At 47.6% G+C, this 25,042-nt stretch overlaps 1 protein-coding gene across 1 annotated transcript in view; it reads right to left on the minus strand.

The window, feature by feature from the left end:
* LOC309650130 (multidrug and toxin extrusion protein 2-like) overlaps nucleotides 1–17,406 on the minus strand; it is a 61,394-nt gene extending 43,988 nt beyond the window's left edge. Inside the window, 6 exon segments of the mRNA XM_082441101.1 lie at nucleotides 638–682; nucleotides 1,696–1,738; nucleotides 2,490–2,638; nucleotides 11,753–11,821; nucleotides 16,784–16,885; nucleotides 17,164–17,406. Of these exon segments, the coding sequence (XP_082297227.1) occupies nucleotides 638–682; nucleotides 1,696–1,738; nucleotides 2,490–2,638; nucleotides 11,753–11,821; nucleotides 16,784–16,885; nucleotides 17,164–17,340 (585 nt within the window). The 5' untranslated portion in view covers nucleotides 17,341–17,406.
* Nucleotides 17,407–25,042: the final 7,636 nt, after the last annotated feature.

A 25,042-nucleotide genomic window follows, 5' to 3' on the forward strand; every position in this document is an offset into this window, starting at 1 on the left:
CACCTTGCAGCCCACCTTCCACCGTAACCCTCAGGCCCAGCCCAGCACTGGGCTGTCGTGTTGGAAAGAGAAATAGTCGAAGCAGATCCTTAAGGCAGAATAGTTTGTAGAAAAAAATCTAGCTCTGAATCCCAACTCAGAACCTACCCTCTTCAGCCCTAACTCTCTTCTTCTGTAAAGCTGGGTAAAGTAATTACTTTCTTGCAAGATTGCAAGAAATGACTCTCAGCACGCTGCTGGGTGTGTCTGCCTAAAACCAAAACTGGGGAAAGCTAGGGAAAAGCCCGCCCCAGAAATACAGACTTTTAAATACCGAAAACTTTAGATCAGACTTTGGAGCCAGACTGAGTTCAAATCCCAGCTCCTTGGCTTACAATCTGTGTGACCTTGGGCAAGTCACATCATCTACATACCTTAGTTTTCTTATCTAAAAATGGAAAAGATAGAGCCTACTCACATTGTTATTAGAATTAAGTTAATATATTTATAAGGCATTTAGAACAGTATCTGGCACAGAGTAAACAGACAAATTATTGTTAATAAATAAACAGAACAGAAATACCATGTTGAGTTAGGGAAAAAAATATTTACTACACATTTCCAGTATTATGGAGTAAAAATATTAAAAACTCTGTACCTGACTTTGTAAATATTTTGCCTGCAGCTGGAACAGGAATGTGGCCTGCAAGATAAAATAGAAAAACAGCTCTCGTTGATTAAAAAAAAGTCTCATTCCCACAGTTGACGTCAGTTCTGGTTTTTAGTAAGATATTTAATCTTGTTATGTGACCTCAAATTCAGAGACTCAGACCCACGCTAACCAAATGCTAGGATAATCAGATGCTAACTATTTGGATCTTCCCAGAGCGGACTCCGTGAGGACATAAGCGAATTCTAACCAGCTCAAGAGAAGCCGCTCACTGCCTTGACATCTGAATGGCTCTGAGGGTGACAGCTGGCGGTCCTTCCCCAAATCCAGGCGGAACCCAGGAAGCATCCTGATTAATTTGGAATCAAAAGTAACCCTAACCTAGAGACCGTCACACAGAGTGAAGTCAGTCAGAAAGAGAAAAACAAATACCATATATTAACGCGTATATGTGGAATCTAGAAAAATGGTACAGATGATCTTATTTGCAAAACAGAAATAGAGACACAGATGTAGAGAACAGACATATGGACACCAAGAGGGGAAAGTGGAGGAGGGGGTGGGATGAATTGGGAAGTTGGGATTGTCATATATACACTGTTGATATAAAATAGTGTATGAAATAGATAACTAATGAGAACCTACTGTATAGCTCAGGGAACTCTTCTCAGTGCTTTTTGGTGACCTAAACGGGAAGGAAATACAAAAAAGAGGGGACATACGTATACAGATGGCTGATTCGCTTTGCTGTACAGTAGAAACTAACAACATTGTAAAGCAACTATACTCCAATAAAAATTAATTTTAAAAAAAGTAACCCTAGAATAAGGAAGGAAATGTCTTCCCCTTATCAGTGTTTGATTTAAGCTCTTGGACATCAAAGTGGCACAAGCTCTGAGGATCAGTGGGGTGGGGGCGACAGGTCCAAGAAATGCTCAGCTTTTGCATGAATAGCACTTTGATAAAATAAACAAACAAGAGGAGGGGAGGCCCGCGTCCACGAGCTGCTTCGTGTACCGACACACAAGGATGTTGTTGACACTCACCGGAAGAGAAGGGATTAAAATCATCACATAGATCTGGGCTATCCTAAAACAGACAACAAAAGAGCCTCCAGTTAATATTAAAACAATTGCTGCTCATGCTGTCTTCAAGCTGAATCCACAGAGTATTTTCTAAAATTTAAAACTAAAAATAATTTATATGGGAGAAAGTTAACAACACTTGTAAGTGACTGTTTCCTTGCAACGTAAGTCGACATCACATCAGGCCTGCTAAATGTCTGCTGACTCAGGAGAGCTGGACTTGACGTTGTTCAGGTCATCCCAGGCAGAAAAGCTGGAAGGAACACAGCCAAGTGAACTGAAAGCTGGGCAAAATTCGGAAGCCTCTTGGAAGAGCCAGGACTGCAGCTGCACCTCACGAGGAAGCACGACCAACAGTCTCCAGAAAGGACAGCCCCCCTGCCTGCGGCATCCCCAACATCACTGGGGAGCCTGCTAGAACAGAGGGTTAACAATCCCGACTCTAAAACCAAGCGTCAGGCGACCACGTTGCCCTGTTCTACCACGTCGGGGAAAGACACTCTGTGCGTGTGCAAAATGCCAAACGGAGAAACTCCGCGAAGGGCAGGCGGGGCCATGTCTCCCGGAGGGCAGGGTCCCCCTGCATCCGCATCAGGGGGTCCCCACCAGCCCAGGGTCCCGCAGGCCAGAGTCACAGCTTCCACCTTCCACAGGGTTCAAGTCCAGGTGACTGACCGAAAATGTCAGCACAGGCGAGATAACCAGCCAGCCACTGACCGCGACCCTGGGGTTGTGACGCTAGAGATAGGGCTGACCTGGAGACGTGGGGGTCTTGCTTCAGCAGCAGGAGGAGGCGCTCGGTGTTGAGGAGGAGGGCCCAGCGCGGGAAGCAGCACAGCATCGGGATGAGGATGGCTCTCTGAAGGACGAGCCCCACACGTTCTAGGTTCTTGGCTCCGAAGGACTTGGGAACACAAATACAGTGATGGAGAACGCAGCGCCTGGGCCGCCTGCCCCGCGAACAGACCCCCACCGGAAGCGCCCTGCCCGCTGCCAGCAGCCCTGCCGGGTGCTTCCTGCCATCTGCTCCCACCCCAGCCGCTGAGCTAGTTGCCCGGGATGGCTGGTCCCCTGCTCCAGGGAACCAGGCAGGAAAGAGCTGAGCTTAGAAGGTGTGAGAAGAACTGGGCGCATGTTAGAGCCGTCCAGATTCATTCAGCAGATACTTCTAGAACACCTACTATGTGCCAGACAGCCGTGAGGCCTGGGAACTAACTCAGCAGGGAGCAAAGTCCCTGCTCTCATAGAAAAAAATCAATCTGGGAAGGGGAAGAGGATGGAGTGTTGGGGGCGGCGGTGAGCACGGCTCTTGACCTGGTGATGGGGGGGCCTCCCCCCGGGGCTGATGGCAAGAGAATGAGCGGGAGCAGCCTGGGGGCGCTGCAGGGCTGGAACAGAGTGGGGGAGGGGAGGGGAGAGGGAAGGGAGGGGGAAGGGAAGGGAGGGGAGGGGAGGAGAGGGGAGGGGGAGGGGAGGGAGGAGGGGGAGGGGAGGGGGGAGGGGGGAGGGGAGGCGGGAGGGGAGGCCGGAGGGGAGGCGGGAGGGGAGGGGAGGGGAGGGTTCACTGGGCAGCTCCAAGCAGGGGAACCCCATGAGCGGCAGAGGGGCAGGTGGGGGGCCGGGGCACAGAGAGTGGGCAGGTGGACAGGCCACTCCCCAGTGCCCCAGCCCAGGCCTCCTCTCTTCTGCAAGTAACGGAATGACTGTCCCTTTCTTCAACCAAAAGCGTCCGACCTCAACACACATTAAAAGAGACAATGGAAAAAAAAAAAAAAATGGGACTAAATTAAACACTCAGTAACAGAAGAATGGAAATACTAGTGACATATTACAGAATATTATGCAAATATTAAAAGGGAAAGTATACACCGACTTCACTGAAACAGAACATTCTCCAAACATTGTTGAAGGGGAGGGAAAAAAAACCATATGTAAATTCTAGAATTGTGTGGGTGCAGAAATGTACACAGACTGAAATCTTTGTAGGATATTCACCAAAAAGTTAATAGAGGTAACTGGGGGATGGGCGGGGGTAAATTTTAGTGATTTTTTTCCACTTTTTAAAATACTTTTCTAGATAACCTAAAATTTCTATATGTGTTTGGCCTTTATAATCTTTTTAAAAAGCTATTTAAAATTTGGGATTAACCAAGATGGCAGAGTAGAAGGACGTGCTCTCACTCCCTCATGCGAGAGCACCAGAATCACAACTGTCTGCTGGACAATCATTGACAGGAAGACCCTGGACTTCACCAAGGAGGATACCCCACGTCCAAGGACAGAGGAGAAGCCACAGTGAGACGGTAGGAGGGGCGCAATCAGAGTAAAATCTAATCCCATAACTGCTGGGTGGGTGACTCACAGACTGGCAAACACTTATACCACAGAAGTCCACCCACTGGAGTGAAGGTTCTGAGCCCCACGTCACGCTTCCCAACCTGGGGGTCCAGCAACGGGAGGAGGAATTCCTAGAGAATCAGACTTTGAAGCCTAGTGGGAATTGATTGCAGGACTTCGACAGGACTGGGGGAAACAGAGACCCCACTCCTGGAGGGTGCACACAAAATAGTGTGCACATCGGGACCCAGGGGAAGGAGCAGTGACCCCGGAGGAGACTGAACCAGACCTACCTGCTAGTGTTGGAAGGTCTCCTGCAGAGGCAGGGGGTGGCTCTGTTTCACTGTGGGGACAAGGACACTGGCAGCAGAAGTTCTGGGAAGTACTCCTTGGCGTGAGCCCTCCCAGAGTCTGTCATTAGCCCCACCAAAGAGCCCAGGTAGGCTCCAGTGCTGGGTTGCCTCAGGCAAAACAACCAACAGGGAGGGAACCCAGCCCCACCCATCAACAGTCAAGTGGATTAAAGTTTTACTGAGCTCTGACCACCACAGCAACAGTCAGCTCTACCCACCACCAGAGCCTCCCATTAAGACTCTCAGATAGCCTCAACCACCAGAGGGCAGACAGCAGAAGCAAGAAAAACTACAATCCTGCAGCCTGTGGACCAAAAACCACAGTTACAGAAAGATAGACAAGATGAAAAGGCAGAGGGCTATGTACCAGATGAAGGAACAAGATAAAACCCCAGAAAAACAACTAAATGAAGTGGAGATAGGCAACCTTCCAGAGAAAGAATTCAGAATAATGATAGTGAAGGTGATCCAGGACCTCGGAATAAGAATGGAGGCAAAGATTGAGAAGATGCAAGAAATGATTAACAAAGACCTAGAAGAACTAAAGAACAAACAAACAGAGATGACCAATACAATAACTGAAATGAAAACTACACTAGAAGGAATCAATAGCAGAATAACTGAGGCAGAAGAACGGATAAGTGACCTGGAAGACAGAATGGTGGAATTCACTGCTGCGGAACAGACTAAAGAAAAAAGAATGAAAAGAAATGAAGACAGCTTAAGAGACCTCTGGGACAACATTAAACACAACAACATTCACGTTATAGGGGGTCCCAGAAGGAGAAGAGAGAGAGAGAAAGGACCCGAGAAAATATTTGAAGAGATTATAGTCAAAAACTTCCCTAACATGGGAAAGGAAATAGCCACCCAAGTCCAGGAAGCTCAGAGAGTCCCATACAGGATAAACCCAAGGAGAAACACACTGAGACACATAGTAATCAAATTGGCAAAAATTAAAGACAAAGAAAAATTATTGAAAGCAGCAAGGGAAAAACGACAAATAACATACAAGGGAACTCCCATAAGGTTAACAGCTGATTTCTCAGCAGAAACTCTACAAGCTAGAAGGGAGTGGCATGATATACTTAAAGTGATGAAGGGAAGAACCTACAACCAAGATTACTCTACCCAGCAAGGATCTCATTTAGCTTTGAAGGAGAAATCAAAAGCTTTACAGACAAGCAAAAGCTAAGAGAATTCAGCACCACCAAACCAGCTCTACAACAAATGCTAAAGGAACTTCTCTAAGTGGGAAACACAAGAGAAGAAAAGGACCTACAAAAACAAACCCAAAACAATTAAGAAAATGGTCATAGGAACATACATATCGATAATTACCTTAAACATGAATGGATTAAATGCTCCAACCAAAAGACACAGGCTTGCTGAATGGATACAAAAACAAGACCCATATATATGCTGTCTACAAGAGACCCACTTCAGACCTAGGGACACAGATAGACTGAAAGTGAGGGGATGGAAAAAGATATTCCATACAAATGGAAATCAAAAGAAAGCTGGAGTAGCTATACTCATATCAGATAAAATAGACTTTAAAATAAAGAATGTTACAAGAGACAAGGAAGGACACTACATAATGATCAAGGGATCAATCCAAGATGAAGATATAACAATTATAAATATATATGCACCCAACATAGGAGCACCTCAATACATAAGGCAACTGCTAACAGCTATAAAAGAGGAAATCGACAGTAACACAATAATAGTGGGGGACTTTAACACCTCACTTACACCAATGGACAGATCATCCAGACAGAAAATTAATAAGGAAACACAAGCTTTAAATGACACCATAGACCAGATAGATTTAATTGATATTTATAGGACATTCCATCCAAAAACAGCAGATTACACTTTCTTCTCAAGTGCGCACGGAACATTCTCCAGGATAGATCACATCTTGGGTCACAAATCAAGCCTCAGTAAATTTAAGAAAATTGAAATCATATCAAGCATCTTTTCTGACCACAATGCTATGAGATTAGAAATCAATTACAGGGAAAAAAAACGTAAAAAACACAAACACATGGAGGCTAAACAATACGTTACTAAATAACCAAGAGATCACTGAAGAAGTCAAAGAGGAAATCAAAAAATACCTAGAGACAAATGACAATGAAAACATGACAATCCAAAACCTATGGGATGCAGCAAAAGCAGTTCTAAGAGGGAAGTTTATAGCTATACAAGCCTACCTCAAGAAACAAGAAAAATCTCAAGTAAACAATCTAACCTTACACCTAAAGAAACTAGAGAAAGAAGAACAAACAAAACCCAAAGTTAGCGGAAGGAAAGAAATCACAAAGATCAGAGCAGAAATAAATGAAATAGAAACAAAGAAAACAATAGCAAAGATCAATAAAACTAAAAGCTGGTTCTTTGAGAAGATAAACAAAATTGATAAACCTTCAGCCAGACTCATCAAGAAAAAGAGGGAGAGGACTCAAATCAATAAAATTAGAAATGAAAAAGGAGAAGTTACAACAGACACCGCAGAAATACAAAGCATCCTAAGAGACTACTACAAGCAACTCTATGCCAATAAAATGGACAACCTGGAAGAAATGGACAAATTCTTAGAAAGGTATAACCTTACAAGACTGAACCAGGAAGAAACAGAAAATATGAACAGACCAATCACAAGTAATGAAATTGAAACTGTGATTAAAAATCTTCCAACAAACAAAAGTCCAGGACCAGATGGCTTCACAGGTGAATTCTATCAAACATTTAGAGAAGAGCTAACACCCATCTTTCTCAAACTCTTCCAAAAAAATGCAGAGGAAGGAACACTCCCAAACTCATTCTATGAGGCCACCATCACCCTGATACCAAAACCAGACAAAGATACTACAAAAAAATAAAATTACAGACCAATAATACTGATGAATATAGATGCAAAAATCCTCAACAAAATACTAGCAAACAGAATCCAACAACACATTAAAAGGATCATACACCACGATCAAGTGGGATTTATCCCAGGGATGCAAGGATTCTTCAATATACGCAAATCAATCCATGTGATACACCATATTAACAAATTGAAGAATAAAAACCATATGATCATCTCAATAGATGCAGCAAAAGCTTTCGACAAAATTCAACACCCATTTATGATACAAACTCTCCAGAAAGTAGGCATAGAGGGAACCTACCTCAACATAATAAAGGCCATATACGACAAACCCACAGCAAACATCATTCTCAATGGTGAAAAACTGAAAGCATTTCCTCTAAGATCAGGAACGAGACAAGGATGTCCACTCTCAGCACTATTATTCAACATAGTTCTGGAAGTCCCAGCCACGGCAATCAGAGAAGAAAAAGAAATAAAAGGAATATAAATTGGAAAAGAAGAAGTAAAACTGTCACTGTTTGAAGATGACATGATACTATACATAGAGAATCCTAAAAATGCCACCAGAAAACTACTAGAGCTAATCAATGAATTTGGTAAAGTTGCAAGATACAAAATTAATGCACAGAAATCTCTTGCATTCCTATATACTAATGATGAAAAATCTGAAAGAGAAATTATGGAAACACTCCCATTTACCATTGCAACAAAAAGAATAAAATACCTACGAATAAACCTACCTAGGGAAACAAAAGACCTGTATGCAGAAAACTATAAGACACTGATGAAAGAAATTAAAGATGATACCAACAGATGGAGAGATATACCATATTCTTGGATTGGAAGAATCAATATTGTGAAAATGACTATACTACCCAAAGCAATCTGCAGATTCAATGCAATCCCTATCAAATTACCAGTGGCATTTTTTACAGAACTAGAACAAAAAAATCTTAAAATTTGTATGGAGACACAAAAGACCCCGAATAGCCAAAGCAGTCTTGAGGGAAAAAAACGGAGCTGGAGGAATCAGACTCTCTGACTTCAGACTATACTACAAAGCTACAGTAATCAAGACAGTTTGGTACTGGCACAAAAACAGAAATATAGATCAATGGAACAGGATAGAAAGCCCAGAGATAAACCCACACACCTATGGTCAACTAATCTATGACAAAGGAGGCAAAGATATACAATGGAGAAAAGACAGTCTCTTCAGTAAGTGGTGCTGGGAAAACTGGACAGCTACATGTAAAAGAATGAAATTAGAACACTCCCTAACACCATACACAAAAATAAACTCAAAATGGATTCGAGACCTAAATGTAAGCCCGGACACTATAAAACTCTTAGAGGAAAACATAGGAAGAACACTCTTTGACCTGAATCACAGCAAGATCTTTTTTGATCCACCTCCTAGAGTACTGGAAATAAAAACAAAAATAAGCAAATGGGACCTAATGAAACTTCAAAGCTTTTGCACAGCAAAGGAAACCATAAACAAGACGAAAGGGCAACCCTCAGAATGGGAGAAAATATTTGCAAACGAATCAATGGACAAAAGATTAATCTCCAAAATATATAAACAGCTCAATCAGCTCAATATTAAAGAAACAAACAACCCAATCCAAAAATGGGCAGAAGACCTAAATAGACATTTCTCCAAAGAAGACATACAGATGGCCAAGAAGCACATGAAAAGATGCTCAACATCACTAATTATTAGAGAAATGCAAATCAAAACTACAATGAGGTATCACCTCACACCAGTTAGAATGGGCATCATCCGAAAATCTACAAACAACAAATGCTGGAGAGGGTGTGGAGAAAAGGGAACCCTCTTGCACTGTTGGTGGGAATGAAATTGATACAGCCACTATGGAGAACAATATGGAGGTTCCTTAAAAAACTAAAAATAGATTTACCATATGATCCAGCAATCCCACTACTGGGCGTATACCCAGAGAAAACCATAATTCAAAAAGACACATGCACCCCAATGTTCACTGCAGCACTATTTACAATAGCCAGGTCATGGAAGCAACCTAAATGCCCATCGACAGACGAATGGATAAAGAAGTTGTGGTACATATATACAATGGAATATTACTCAGCCATAAAAAGGAACGAAATTGAGTCATTTGTTGAGACGTGGATGCATCTAGAGACTGTCATACAGAGTGAAGTAAGTCAGAAAGAGAAAAACAAATATCGTATATTAACGCATGTATGTGGAACCTAGAAAAATGGTACAGATGAGCTGGTTTGCAGGGCAGAAGTTGAGACACAGACATAGAGAACAGACATATGGACACCAAGGGGGGGAAAACTGTGGTGGGGTGGAGATGGTGGTGTGCTGAATTGGACGATTGGGATTGACATGTATACACTGATGTATATAAAACTGATGACTAATAAGAACCTGCAGTATAAATAAACAAACAAACAAAACAACTAATACTAAACTTTCATTGGGTTATTTGTATGGAAATATGTTAATATAAATGTTTCAGACATTACATGAAATTTCTAAAAATCTTACATGTTCTGGTATAATGTTATAAGTCATAATTCTAGTTTTTACTTTAAAATGTATACCTCAGAAATAAAAAAAATAAATAAATAAAATAAAATTTGGAAAACAATGCGCCACTATGGAAGTACATTTAATAATACAGAAAGATGTCCATTATATATTGATAAGTGGGGAAATAAATTAAGATACAGCCTTTTTGTTAAAATATATATATATGAATTAAAATGACTGAAATGTTGAAATGGTGCAAAAAAAAAAAAAAACGGGACCCAAAAAACTCTTTTGAATTAAAATTTCATATCCTATATCACGCCAATCCAGAGTTAGCTTTGGCCTAAATTACATTACGTCCTTCAGAGCCATGTTCAGCTTAGCCTGGAAAAATGATCTCAGGAAACCCTCATGCATTACCTGATGGGAGCCAAGGGCAACAGCTCAGGAGATACTACATTCGCTCAGCCCTGCTCCTTCCTTGGCATGTAACCCTGTCCTCACTCTCCCAGGCTTTGGGTTTAAAGGTAGGACTCATCCATCATATACCACCCCGCCCCAGCCATTCATTCATCCATCCGACCATCCACCCACCCACTCACCTACTCATTCATCCACTCATGCATCATATACCCACCCACCCATTCATCCGTCCATCCATTATCCATCCACCCTCCTATCCACAATCCATCCATCCATCCATCAATCATACACCCAACCCATTCATTCATCTACACACTCATTCATCATACAGCCACTCATCCATCCATCCATCCATCCACCCATCTCTGCCTCCTTCTCACCCATTCAACAAATTTCCAAGGCACCTGCTATATAGCAAGCACAACGCTGAACCACAGGGCTTCAGAGGCTGAAAGGGACACAGCCTTTCTCCCTAAGGAGCTCAGAGTCTAGAAGGAAAACCACCACGGTTATAGATCAGGTGGGTGAGGTAAGAGACTGAGCCAGGAGTAAAAGGCCTTGACTGGCATCTGTCTCTGCGCTGGTGATGCCTGCACACCAGCGCAGAGCTCCCAATCCCGAGACAGGCAGTAAGGATGGAGAGAAACGAGCAGAGTCAAGAAACACTACGAGTCAAAGTCAATAGCAATCAACAGTTCTGCTAACGTGTGGAGATGGGGGAGGAAGCGGACGGCTTCTGGCTTGAGTAGCGGGTGGTGTACTCCTGAGAGAGGGAGCTCTGCAGGGGAACACGGGTGAGCTTAATCCTGGATGAGCTGGGTCTGAGGACAGAATGGAGCCTGGCCCTCCGGGAAGAGATGTGGGCAGGAGATGGCGACGTGAGTCTTCACCACCGCTGGCGGCGGGGGAGACAGCAGCCGTGGGGGGGATGTACCACAGTGGGAGGCAGGTGAGGGCAGGGGGCTCCAAGGGGCAGGAAGAAGAAGAAGAACAGACACCACAGACTGAGGAGGAGCCACCGGAGAGGTGGCTGGACCACTGGCAGGATCTGTAACCGTGGCAACCAGGGAGTGGTGGAGAGCGGCGGTGGCTGAGCGGGTTGAGGACCAGGATGGGGGGGCGCGGGGGGGATGCGCAGGAACGGAATCAGTGATGGGTGCCAAGTCCAGGGTGGTGTCCAGACAGGGACCACAAGGGACACCTTCAAGCAGCTTGGTTTGAAGGAGAGGAGAGACAGAGGGGCAGTGGATGAAGGAGGACGGTTTTAGGGTGGGAGGGATCAGCCAGGAGGGAAAAAGGAAAACAGCCCCGAGCAGATGTACGCAGAGGATGGGATTAGTGAACCAGCTCCACTTCATTCACAGCCATCAGCAGCGGCGTATCTGACAAACAAAAGGCCGCAAAACCACAGCCTGTCCTCCACCCCCTAGACTGGTTCTAAAACGAAAGATAATTGACAAAGAAAGGTCTGTGGGGCAGGGTGGTCCTCACCTGAGACATGAGCGTGTCACAAGCGGAGGCCAAGCCAGTTCCAATGGAAATCCCAGCGACATTCACAACCTGCAAGGAACAGCAGACCAGGTGTGGCAAGCATCTGGGGACCAGGCGGGAGCAGCTGGTGATCTGTGTCCCAGATCACATGGTGTCCACATCTGTCCTTGTCGACTGTCACACAGGACGTACAGTCTAACTAAAGGATCACAGTCACCTGCGTCAACCAGGGGCGCCAACAACCTAGTTTTTCCTAAACCCACAGCGCACTGCAACTTCTGTATTTAATAAAAGCAATGTTGTGGTTAACACCTGACGGTGATACCCCTGACCTACGGTGTGCATTTAATGATAATAACGGCGAACCTGGACTGAGCACGCGCTACGCGCAGGGCCGTCCCAAGCCCGTCACACACACAACGCTACGACCACGACTCCCGTTTATGGGTCACTGAGTCACGGCAAGTTTACATCGCTCAGACGGTGACCTGAAGCTGGGCAGCCTGGCCCCAGGCTCTGGTCCTCCAGGGAGGAACGGCACTACTTTCGTGTCAGCCTCTCGCCCAGACCCCACCCAGTGCCCCCGACAACCAAGGGCACAAGCAGTAACCTGCAGGTAAGGGTGAGAGCCCAGCAGAGTTGGGTGGGGGGAGCTGAAGATCCTCGTTTCCATCCTGGGCTCACATCTAGCAGTGACGGCAGCCCCAGGATGACCTTCTCGGCTGAGCAAGACCACCGACTCCAGCCCCCAGGAGGGGGTGACAGGCCACCCTCAGAGCAGGAGGGGGCACCCACCCCAAGACACCCTCTGCTCTGCGTCCACCCAGGACAGCGTCAGGGCAAAAGCCCCAGAACACCTCGGCGTTCCAGGAAGAGAGAAGGATGAAGCATGCCAATTTCTCAAGAGTTTTGTATTGAAAAACAATGTCACACGTGAGCCTTTTTTGGGTAAATGGATGCACTCTGGTGTCATTCTTCCTCTACAACTTCAAGTCCATCTGGGCCAAGTCACTATTCAGAGACGGCTTTGGCTAAAGTCAACGAGCTTTTACCAACCCAGCCCTGATGTCACACTTTCCCCTCCCAGCAGCCAGTGTGATAAAAGATGCACAGGAACTGCTACTGTATGTCTCAGAGCACGTCATCCGGGACATGGGCTTTCACATCAGGGTGTCCACTTTATGAAACTCTACAAGAGAAACTCCCTGTGACTCAGCATCAAGAAAAGCTGCTCTTCCCTGAGAGGTGGCTCAGGAACACTTGGGGGAACCACATGGGTGGGGAGTTCAGAGCAGAGCTGCAGCCCCTCAGACGCCAGTCACCACCACCCCACCTTGCGTCTTCTTCCATCCGCGTGTCTTGGACCCGACTCTGTCTGCCTCGAAAGTATTTTTATAAACCAACTCAAATGCTTCGTGGAACAAGGTGGGTATATGGAAATGTTCTTTTCTTTTAAAACCAAACACTTTTGTAAACCCTCTCATACTATATCCAGAGTTTATTCACAAGGTAAAAAAATTTCTAACTGGGCCTGGCTTTCATAAATAGAGTTTTCTTGAAATGAGTCTACTGTCTCCCTAGCAATTTGTTACAATTTAACAGCTGATTAAAAGGAAAAGTCTGGCCACCCACTGCCCCCCGGAAGACAGGCACAGACCCCCTTATCTAAGACCTTATCCACACAAATGCCTGACTGGAATATACCCACCTTCCCACATGCCCTTTTCAAGCCTGTCTGTATAATTTTAGGTTTGTATTTACTGTATTATTATGTTTTTTCTTGTTAGTCACACACCAAATCTTTGTTTTTATTGAAATATAGCTGATTTACAATGTTGTGTTGGTTTCAGGTGTACAGCACAGTGATTCCGTTTTATATATGTGTATATGTATCCTTTTTTAGATTCTGTTCCATGATGGTTTATCACAGGATATTGAGTATAGTCTCCTGTGCTGTACAGTAGGTCCTTGCTGGGTGTATTCCTATTTTATTTTTACTTCAAAAACTAGAAACTCTTTCGTTACCCTCTTATCATTGAGTGCTTCAGGGGAAAAACAGAAAGAGGGAAAGAATCACCAAAAAACACATATAAAATCTTAATTCCCCTCCCAAGATAGGTTTCAAAATAGTTTTGGTGAAATAAATGAAAAAACAGGCACCGTGGGATTCTACATGCATACACAATCATCATGCTTTAAACCGTCACCACGTTACAGATGGGAAAACATAAAGGCATAGAGCTGAGAAGAAAAACATACATTCAGGGGACGCCTGGGTGAGAGTCGGCTTGCTCGGGTCTCCGAAGTTACGCATTTCTGAGATGTCTGCTGGGGCCGCATCTCTGCTGGTACCAGGCTCAGCAAAAGTTAACAGGAGCTGGCCGATCACAAGAAAGCAGGCAGAGACAGACCAGCACAGCGCGGAGGAGGGGGCTCTGGGCTGCCCGGGAGTCCTCAGGGACAGTTTTGTGCAGGTGACCCTGCCCTGTCTAGGCAGACACACCTGGACCTCACACGCAGGTAACAGAAAGCAGTGGGCACCACAAGCAGGGGGCTGAGATGCCCGGAGGTCAGAAGCCGGGAGGGGCGCGACTCTGGCTGCAGAATGGGGGAGGGCAGGATGCAGTCAGGGCGGGAGGAGGAGAGGCCGTGCGGCTGGCAGGAGGGATGAAGGCCGAGCTGGGAGAGTGTAGCAGGAAACAGAAAAAAAGTGATTTTAAGAAATGTGGGAAATTCAGGCAGCAGGGCTTGCTGACTCTGCAGACGGGGGGCCGTGTACGGTGCTCCCAGGGCAGGATGGTCACCAACAAACAGAGGAGGAGGGGGAAGAGGATACGCAGCACAACTACCGGAAGGGGAACCAGGGAGGACTGACAGGTGCGAAGAGTTCCCAGGAGGGAGGTGGGGGAAGGCGGCCAGGTGAGGGCGAGTCTCTGGAGATTGGGGGTGGGGGGGTCACTGGCAACTTTCGGAAGAGTAGGTTAAATGGAACAGTGGGGAAATAGAGGCCAGTTTGCAATGGGGAGAAAAGGAAAATGAAGACGCCGTGTAGACTTTCTGGCAAAGAGCGTAAGTGGATAGAGGCCAGAGAGGGGGCTGCACAAGGAGAGACTTGGATACTTTACCATAATTCAGTAGCACTAGTGAAAGGGAAGGGGCTGGAGGAGAAAGGATAGTTCTGAGCCCAGGTAGAAGGCTGGTCTCAAAGAAAAGAGTGATGAGAGACTTCCCTGGTGGCACAGTGGTTAAGAATCCGCCTGCCAATGCAGGGGACACGGGTTCGAGCCCTGGTCCAGGAAGATCCCACATGCCGCGGAGCAGCTAAGCCCATGAGCCGCAACTACTGAGCCCGTGTGCCACAACTACTGAACCCGTGCGCCTAGAGCCCATGCTCTGCAACAAGCCACCACAATGAGAAGCCTGCGCACTGCAACGAAGAGTAGCCCCCGCTCGCCGCAACTAGAGAAGGCCTGCGTGCAGCAACGAAGACCCAATCAATGCAGCCAAAAATAAATAAATAAATTTATTTAAAAAAAAAAAAGAGAGAGAGAAGAGTGATGGGGATCCAGGTGGCAGGGCTGAAGGAAGCGGGGGCGGTGGGGGGGGAGGGTCAGGCACTGACTGGCCCTGGATTCTGGGAGGGGACCAAGCGGGGGCTGCAGAGCGAGCGAGGATGGAGGGATCCCAGCATGGAAAACCCCCTTGAGGGCAGAGGCCAGACAGCACAGGTGTGAGGCCTTGACAGGGCTCCAGGGATAAAGGGTGGTGAGCGGAAGTGTAAAGTTTAAAGCTTCTGCTGTGGGTGCACGCGGAGGGGTGGAAATGTGCAGGGCGTGGGGCCCGATGTGCATTCGGGGGTCCTGGAAGCCAGCGAGATGGAGGGAGGTGGACCCACACACCCAAGGAGACAAGCACTCAGGTCCTGAGGTTGTCAGTGAACACAGAAGAGGCCACGTACAGATCAACAAGGAAAAGTCCAGGATGGTGTACCAGATAGGTTGTCCAAAACTGGGCGCTGGGAAAGGAGAGTCTGCATGCACAAGAATGAAACTGGACCCCTATCTCACACCATACACAAAATCAACTCAAAATGGGTGAAAGACTTGAACATAAGACCTGAAACCATGAAACTCCTGAAAGAAAACTTAGGCGGTAAGCTCCTTTAACAAGTCTTGGGCATGATTTTTTGGATCTGACACCAAAATTAAAGGCAAGAAAAGCAAAAATAAATGGGACTACATGAAACTAAAAAGCTTCTGCACAGCAAAGGAAACCGTCAACAAAATGAAGAGGCAACCTACCAAACGGGTTCACCCAATAATAGACCTGTAAATAAAATGTCTGATTCCACATACCAAAGTAGTCTCAACCATAAGGAAAACTTCTGTGGCCCTGCCATGATCTTAGGGCTCTACCCACCTGGGTGGGAACAGGAGGGGCATTTTCTGAGACTGGGAAAGACCATCTGCCATTACCAGCAGAAGCTTTTCACCTCCTTTGAAAGCATGGATGAAACGCAGGAGAGAGGCAGCTTTCCACTACATCACCAACAAAAATGCAGGGACTTCAAAGGGGGTGTAATTTCAATCCATGGTGGAAGGGAGACACTTTATTACAAGGCTGAAATAGCACCACCTTAATGAACTGGGTAATTCAAACTAACAGCAGTCAACCTAGTTCTAGATAAGTTATCTTGTTTAACTTCATAATAGGAAAAAAAAAAAAAAAAAAAAAGCAGTTCTTTTAGTTCTACCAGCAGAATTTGCCTCACTGCTACGAATTCTTTGCAGTACCTGGTCCCCAGACCAATTAGAGGTCGGTCACCATGGGATGGTTTGAGTACACAGAACACCTTTTCTAAGTAGTTGACACAATCTCCTTCCAAATCTAACGATAAGGTAATGGAACCCCCGGGTCAAGCTCGGACCCTGTGAAGGTGCAGGTGTCAGGCATCACACAATTCAAATTCCAGGCTTTTCCAAGTCGTCAGTGCCCCCCCCCCCCAAAAAAGAAAGGAATGTAAAAACCTACCGAGACAGCAAGCGTAACCGCATCCATCTCGACCTTGCCCAGGTGTCCGCAGAATACGGAGCTGACGAGGCTGATGAGAAAGGTCAGCAGCTGCGCGAGGAACTGGGGGGGGGGGGGGGGAGGAAAGCGGAGGACAGCGCGTTACACCGACCCTCCCGCCCGAGACGGCGCGGGACGGCCCTGGTCCACCGGCCGGACCGCGGGGGACGGGAGGGACCGCGGGGAGAGGGTCCACGGGATGAGGGACCGCGGGGGACGGGGGGGACCGCGGGGAGAGGGACCACGGGATGAGGGACCGCGGGGGACGGGGGGGTGACCGCGGGGAGAGGGACCGCGGGGAGAGGGACCGCGGGGCGGGCGACGCGGGGCCGCGCACTCACCACTGGGCCCGCGAGCGCCGCCAGCTCCGCCGTCTCGCGCCCCACGTCGGGCGGCAGCGCGCCCTGCAGAGGCCGCAGGCGTTCGCGCCAGCCCGGGGTCCCGGGCCGCTGGGCGCCGTCGCGGGCGGACGAGGGGCTCTCGGCGGCGGGCGGCGTAGGGGCGGCGGGGGTCTCCATGGCGTCGCGGGAGGAGCTCGTCGGCGGGCGCGCCCGCTCCGGGAGTGCGCGGGAGGCGGCGGGGGCGGTGGGCCAGATAGGGTAGGGGTGGGTGGGCGGGGCGGCGGGCGGTGGCGGGATTGGGGGTGGGGAGGCCCCGCCCCCCGCCTTCCGTGGCCCGCGGGACTCGGGGGAGGGGCGGCCTTGGTGGGGGGCGCGGAAGGGGCAGGTGGGAACAGTGCGGGGGGCTGAGTTAGCCTTCGCTGGTTTCCGGGTGGTGTCTTCCCCCACGCTGGGGCAAAGAATTTACTCCCTGGGGGGTTGCGCTCCCTGCCGCCCGCAATTTGCAGCGAGTACGACGAGCCCCCGTGCCCGGTGGGGAGGTGACGAAGAACTCGGGGTGCCCGGTGGGGAGGGAACGAAAAGCCGGGACGGGGGCTTTGCTGGGGCCCCACCGCGAGGGCCACCTTGGGTGCAGCCTTCGTCTTGGTCCCTGGAAGGTGACCCTCCACTTAACTGACCCAAGAGGAATGAAGCGCTGAGGGTGGAGATGCCTTAAGGGAGTACCTCCACCTCCCCCCGCCGAAATCTGCCCTGGCGTGTTTTTCACTCGAAGGAGCTACCTTTTCTCATTTTGTCCGTTATCTGTTCTTCCGGGGCAAAGGCCACGCCTCGCAGTTTGTATCCACCCCAGAACGCAGCGTGCTTAGCAGGTAGTGAGGCTTGCTAAGCTAACGGCGCGGAGCTAGCCCGGCAAGGCGGCATCCAAGAATGACCCCTTAATCCAAGGCCGCTGTTGACTCCCCTCCCACCCGCTAAGAGGAGTTAGCAATGATTGGATTTTCACAGCTCCAAAGACTTTCCCAGTGATTGCCAAGGCCAAGCAGAAGGGCGCATTCATTCAAACCTCATCTTTTTGAGATGGGGCCGCACAAAACCTTCCGGATATACCGCGTCTCTGCCACTAAAAGCCTGCGCCTTTTTTAAGACGAGGACAGGCCCAAACAAGACGAACAGGGCCTGCCCAGGACCCCATCCTCCCCTCTCCTAGAACACTCTTTTCATTTTTGCTGCCTTCCAACTTTATCAACTCTTCCTTCTATCAGAATAGGAAAGGGTCTGATTTTTCCCTCCAGTTTGCCTGGATTAGCTCTTCGAAGCCTGTATTTCTCTCTGTGGGATGCCCACCACTCAGAAACAAAGTGCTGGTCCTTTACCCTTCCCTGCGCCTGCCAACGTGTCAATCCAAACCCGCGTTAAGCCAGGCCCTTGACAGGAAGCAAGCTAATTGATGCCACCTGACTCCTTTCTTCTTCGTAATCTGTCTTCTCCCCTTTTAAGTTTCTTAAGCATGTCTACTACCCTTGGTACCAAATGAATATTAACAAATGTCGTTTCCTGCTGAATAATAATCTAAGGGAAGATATATTGTAAAATGTATTTTAAATAATTCACATAGTAAGAATCCTTAAATCCTTGGTATATGGGTTTGTGTCTAAAAAAAAAACAGTAAGTAGAAGAAACATACAAAGCCATACCTCGATGCATCCGGTACAGAGTGGTCTTCGGTTGAAATGGTGGTGGATGTAATCTTCCAGACGTTGTTTTGGACTAGCACGTACTTTTTACCTTCATTCCTTTTCTTCATCAGAAAATATATCTTGGAACTCTCAGTTCTTGACGTCCATGGGCACAGCTGAATAATGTTAACTGAAAACGAACTGCCACCTTTGGGCCAATGAATTTTTGTTGGTAAGGTCAGAAGCATCCCTTGGCCTACTCTCTCTCTCCCTCTCTCTCCCTCTCTCTCTCTGTCTCGCCACATCACTGAATTCGGACATAGACTCTCACTAAAACCCCCACCAGCAAGATGACAGTGACCCCGAAGAGCAGAAGCCCTCGCCGCAGCGCCAGCTGTCTCCCAGACAATTTCCACGCGGCCCTTGGTTGAACCTCAAGACATTCTACCTGGCATGTCTGCTGATCCGACTGAATCTCCTCTGTTTTTTCAACCTCTCTTATCCACATTCCTCCATGGTTTTCAGGGCCTGCTGGAGATGAAAAGGAACTCAGTGCCTTAAAAGGGTGTTTTTCTTCTGTATAAAAGGAGATGCATGTAGGCACTGCTAGCTGGGAGAATGGTAATTCCAGAAGCAGTTGCTACCGTGGAGAATAAAGGAAATCCTATGGCAGGTGCTGTCCACTCACCCACAGACACGGACTGGATCCCACTGTGGTCAGCTGGGGTCCCCAGGGGCTCTGCCCCACCAAGTAACGCAACAAATAAGGTAGCTCTTTAGGTTAAGAGGCTTCAGGGAAATGTTCAAGGGGCCAGCACACATCGAATTAGCATCTCAGAAAGAGAATAAGGCCAGTGGAGGAGAAAGATGACCTAAGAGATGATTCAAGGCCGTTCACAGCACTGGGGAGAGATGTGAGTCTTCTCATCAGAGGGCCTGCTAAGTACCAGGCAGGATAGTGACCGAGACCTAGACTTAGCCTCAGGATGCCTCAGAAGAGTAACAATAAGGAAAATACCCTAAATGCTTGCATCAGTACTGAATTGATCACCTGCAGCTTTTAATGATCTGTAGCAGTGTGTCTGTGTCTGCAATTAAAGCAAACAAACTTCAGGGGCTTCCCTGGTGGCGCAGTGGTTGGGAATCCGCCTGCCAGTGCAGGGGACACGGGTTCGAGCCCTGGCCCAGGAAGATCCCACATGTGGCGGAGCAACTAAGCCCGTGCAACACAACTACTGAGCCTGTGCTCTAGAGCTCACGTGCCACAACTACTGAGCCCGCATGCCACACTACTGAAGCCCATGCACCTAGAGCCCGTGCTCCACAACAAGAGAAGCCACCGCAATGAGAAGCCCACGCACAGCAACAAAGAGTAGCCCCCCGCTTGTCGCAACCAGAGAAAGCCCGCGTGCAGCAACAAAGACCCAACGCAGCCAAAAATAAAAACTAAAAAAAAAAGCAAACAGACTTCAATTGTTTACCTGAAATTGGGTGTTCCTTATCATTTGTTTCTGAGACATTATTGCCCTATTTAAGTGGGAGCTCAGTGCAGCAAATCTCGTTGTGAACACCTAGACAGGCCCGTCCCAAGAGTGGGGGCAGCTGTGTCATACCTGGGCAAAGTGGGTCCTGGGAGAGAGCCGCAGTCCTGTCCTGGGCCACGTTTCGTTTCAAACTGGCAGGTACCTGAGCCTAGAAAACGAGACCAAGTCAATCCACAGGCTTCACCACAGTGCTAATCAAACACTTGCTTAATTCCCCAGTGGAGCCATTTTCTTTAACTGACGTGTAACATGGGAGCCTCTCTAGTGGGGTCAGTGGGTAGGGAAGGTTGGATGGCAAAAAGATGAGGGCAAGTCGGGGACCAGGATCCTGTAGAATTCTCCCTTCCTCGTCCTTCACCTCTTTTCTCCATCCCCTATTTAACACCCTACACTGACCCTAGGAAGTTTACAGACAAAGATGCCCACAGGTATCTTAATGAAATACTGGGAGATCATAAAAACAGGATAGGGACTTCCCTGGTGGTGCAGTGGTTAAGAATCCACCTGCCAATGCAGGGGACGTGGGTTCAAGCCCTGGTCCGGGAAGATCCCACATGCCACGGAGCAACTAAGCCCGTGCGCCACAACTACTGAGCCTGCGCTCTAGAGGCTGTAAGCCACAACTACTGAGCCCGCATGCCACAACTACTGAAGCCCACACGCCTAGAGCCTGTGCTCCTCAGCAAGAGAAGCCACTGCAACGAGAAGCCCGCGCACCACAACAGAGTAGCCCCCGCTCGCTGCAACTAGAGAAAGCCCGTGCACAGCAACAAAGACCGAACGCAGCCCAAAAAAATAAATAAATAAATAAATTTATTTTTTTAAAAATAATAAATAAATAAAAATAGGATAAATATCAGGATAAATCTGATGGCATTCCACCTTTCTCTCCAGTTCTAAAGCTTGTCCTGAAATTGGCTTTTCAGGAACAGAGGCGGAAGTTTAGCATAGGACCCAGGGAAGAAGAGAGCCCCTGTTTTTCTATCTGATGAATAAACAAAGGGGAAAAGATAAAGCCAGGGTCACCGGCCCTTCACATCTGAATTAAGTCCAGTTAAAACAATGACACATAGTCAATATTTTGTATAAGGGAAAAGAATCTGAAAAAGAATATACACACACACACACACCCCATATATATATATATGGGGTGTGTGTGTGTGTGTGTGTATATATATATATATATATGTATAACTAAATCACTGTGCTGTACACGTGAAACTAACACAGCATTGTAAATCAACTCTAATAAAATAAAATAAAACAACAATGACAAAGAAGTAGCATTTATAATAAAAGAGAAAAGAACCTTCCAAAATAAGGGAGAGAGAGGTAAAACTGGTTGTGTGTATTTTCCAGGAGAGGAGAGCAACGAGTATAGTTACCTGCTGACAGGCCTTTTTCCAATTTAGCCGGGCAATAAAGCCTAGAAAACACACAGCCTGAGAGACGGCACAGATGATGATCCCTAACCGCAGACCTGGACGTGGAAATATCTAATAGAGGTTAATTCAGTGGAACACCAGCCGCCCTGGGGTGTATGTTTCTCCCAAGTGCTGCTGAGAATCTGCTTTCATGGCTGAGGTGGAGCCCACGGTGAGCCAGAAACCTCCACCCTGCTCTCCCTGTTAGTTTCCAGAAGGTTCCAGGAGGCCCAGAAACCCCTCAGGCCACCTTCCAGGTTTCTGGATCTCAGAACAAACATTCAGAGGCTATTTTTGGCCATAACATTTGTCTTTAAGAAAACTGCCAATTATAAGGAAATACTCAAAGACAAACTATTGATACTTGCTAACAGTACTTCCAAACTACTATGCCCCGTTCTCCTCACCAAAGGGGAATGCAGATGTTGGGAGTCCCCTGGCGGTCCAGGGGACTCGGCAGTCTTCCACTGCTGAGGGCCTGGGTTCAAACCCTGGTCGGGGAACTAAGGTCCCACGAGCCGCATGGCGCGTCCCCCCACCCCCCAAAAATGCACGTGTCGCCAGCCCTGTAAAGGACTGCCTCGGAGCTTTGTGCAAGACCTGACTTGCTCTGACTTCAGTAGCTCCCAGGGCAGGATTATCCCCAGAGAGGCGACGACACAGAAGGAGTGGCTGAGTGGGAGTGGAGGATGGGAGAAGCCTCGCCGACCGTACAAACTCTGCCCCATTAACCCACACAGGACCCAGAGGGAGACCCCAGGCGGCGAGAGTTCTTTTGGCCAAGAGTGAACCCACAGCAGAATCCGAAACTCCAAGCTGGGAGAGCCTGAATATGCACGTGGCCACGGTGCTCAGACTATGTACAAAAACAGAACTCTGACCCTCAATCTAAAGCAACCCGCCCAGAAAGCCAACCCCTTATCTGTAATAAACAGCCCAGAAGCCAGCCTATGTCAGACTCCGGAGAGGCCAGATCCCTATCTCTAGGGATAATCCAAGAAGCCAAATAATAACTTCTGCAATAATTGACCCAAAATGTCCAAGCCTCCATCAGTAACTGACAGCTTCCCTAATTTCTGTCCCTGTTTCCAACTCAGGACCAGCCAGAGAAAGGCAGACATGGCCCCTGACCAAGCACACAGGACGCCCCACTTCCGGTCAGCCGGCCTCCAGCCCCCCCCCCCAGGCCAGCGGCCTCCAGCAGGGCAGCCCTGAGCCTCCCCTCTGTCCCGCCGTGAATCCTTCCCTCACCTCAACCCGCCTTGGAGTCTCTGCCAGATTCCAGTGCTGGTGGTTAACACCCACCCCCCACACACACTCATACAGCTGGGCATGAAGAGCCTTTGCTGGTCCCCTTTGGTTGGTCTGCATTTATGTTCACACCTTCTAGTTCCTTCCTCCACACCAGCCAAACTCAGTTGGAAGCCAGAGGGCAAGGGTCACAGTGACCGGTGCACACAGGCGTCACATGGGAGGGTCATATACTGGGTCAGACACAGAGGGGGCTGTAAACGTCCACGTCACAAATGGGAGACCCAGGAGAGATGTCACATTAGGACGGGGTCAGGGACAACGGGTCACACCTGTGACATATGGAAGTCACCCACAGGGTCACGCAGGGGCCTCCAGAGGAACCCTCATCTGCTCCACCTGTCCCCACACAAGCCACCGCCAGGGGCCTCCCATCCCAGAGCCTAGACACGGATGTCAGAGGTTTTGTTCTAGAAACGTCTTCTCTGCCTGTGCCCCTCAGGTGCCCGGGTCCCTTAGTCCCGGAGGCTTTTTACTGTCTGCACTTCCCGCCTGCCCAACACCCTGTCATTAAAAACTGTTCACGTCGGGGCTTCCCTGGTGGCGCAGTGGTTGAGAGTCTGCCTGCCAGTGCAGGGGACACGGGTTCGAGCCCTGGTCTGGGAAGATCCCACATGCCGCGGAGCAGCTGGGCCCGTGAGCCACAACTACTGAGCCTGCGCATCTGGAGCCTGTGCTCCGCAACAAGAGAAGCCACGATAGTGAGAGGCCCGCGCACCACGATGAAGAGTGGCCCCCGCTTGCCACAACTAGAGAAAGCCCTCGCACAGAAACGAAGACCCAACACAGCCATAAATAAATAAATAAAACAAATACTTTAAAAAAAAAAAATCTGTCCACGTCCAAGTGTCCTTGGGAAGGTCTTCCTGTGTCCTACAGCATCCACCCGTGTGAATAACTTTTTTTGGATGAGATAATATATTCACTTTGTGGCAAAAAATCAAAACATCATAAAAATGCGTGTGAAGCATTTGGTTCCCACCTTTGCCCTCTCTGACCTTATTCCGTCTAACTAGTTGTTGGTGTTTTTTATAAAAACTATCAGTTTCCGTACATTACTTTCGTATTTCACCATCTCACTGATGTCTTTTGCTCTCAGTAATTTTTCAGCCATTTTAGGTCCTTCAGTTATGCAATCACATCTTCTGTAAATGACAGTAGTTTCATCTGCTCCTTTGCAATGTTTATACTTTGTTTTTTAAACTGTCTAAGTGTACGCTTTTGTCTTTCACCTAGGAAGTAACTTAGAACTGTTTTCTTTTTTCTTTTTTTTTTTTTTTTTCTGGCTGAGCCATGCTGCCTGTGGAATCTTAGTTCCCCGAACCAGGGGCCACTGGCAGTGACAGTACTGAGTCCTAACTACTGGACCACCGGGGAGCTCCCAGAAGTGTTTTCAAATATCCTAATTTTGGTAAGCTTTTTCTGACTGATTTCTAGCTTAATCGTAATTTGCTCAGAGAAAGCGACCTGAGTAATACACACGCTTTGAAATTTGTTGAGATTTAGTTTATATTCTAGAAGGTGATCACATTTTTATAAAATGTTCCATGTGACTCAAGAACGTTGCTAATTATTGTATGCAGAGTTCTCTCTGTGTCCATTTTATCAACATTGTTAATTTTATTATTCAAATCTTTATATCTTTTTTTTGAATTTTATTTTATTTATTTTTTTATACAGCACATTCTTATTGGTTATCTATTTTATACATATTAGTGTATAGATGTCAATCCCAATCTCCCAATTCATCCCACCACCACCACACCACCCCCGCCACTTTCCCCACTTGGTGTCCATACGTTTGTTCTCTACACCTGTGTCTATATTTCTGCCCTGCAAACAGGTTCATCTGTACCATTTTTCTAGGTTCCACATTTATGCATTAATATACGATATTTGTTTTTCTCTTTCTTTCTTCACTCTG

Source organism: Balaenoptera physalus (genome assembly GCF_965194825.1).
Source record: "Balaenoptera physalus genome assembly, chromosome: 20".
In the NCBI taxonomy this organism is placed as follows: Eukaryota; Metazoa; Chordata; class Mammalia; order Artiodactyla; family Balaenopteridae; genus Balaenoptera; species Balaenoptera physalus.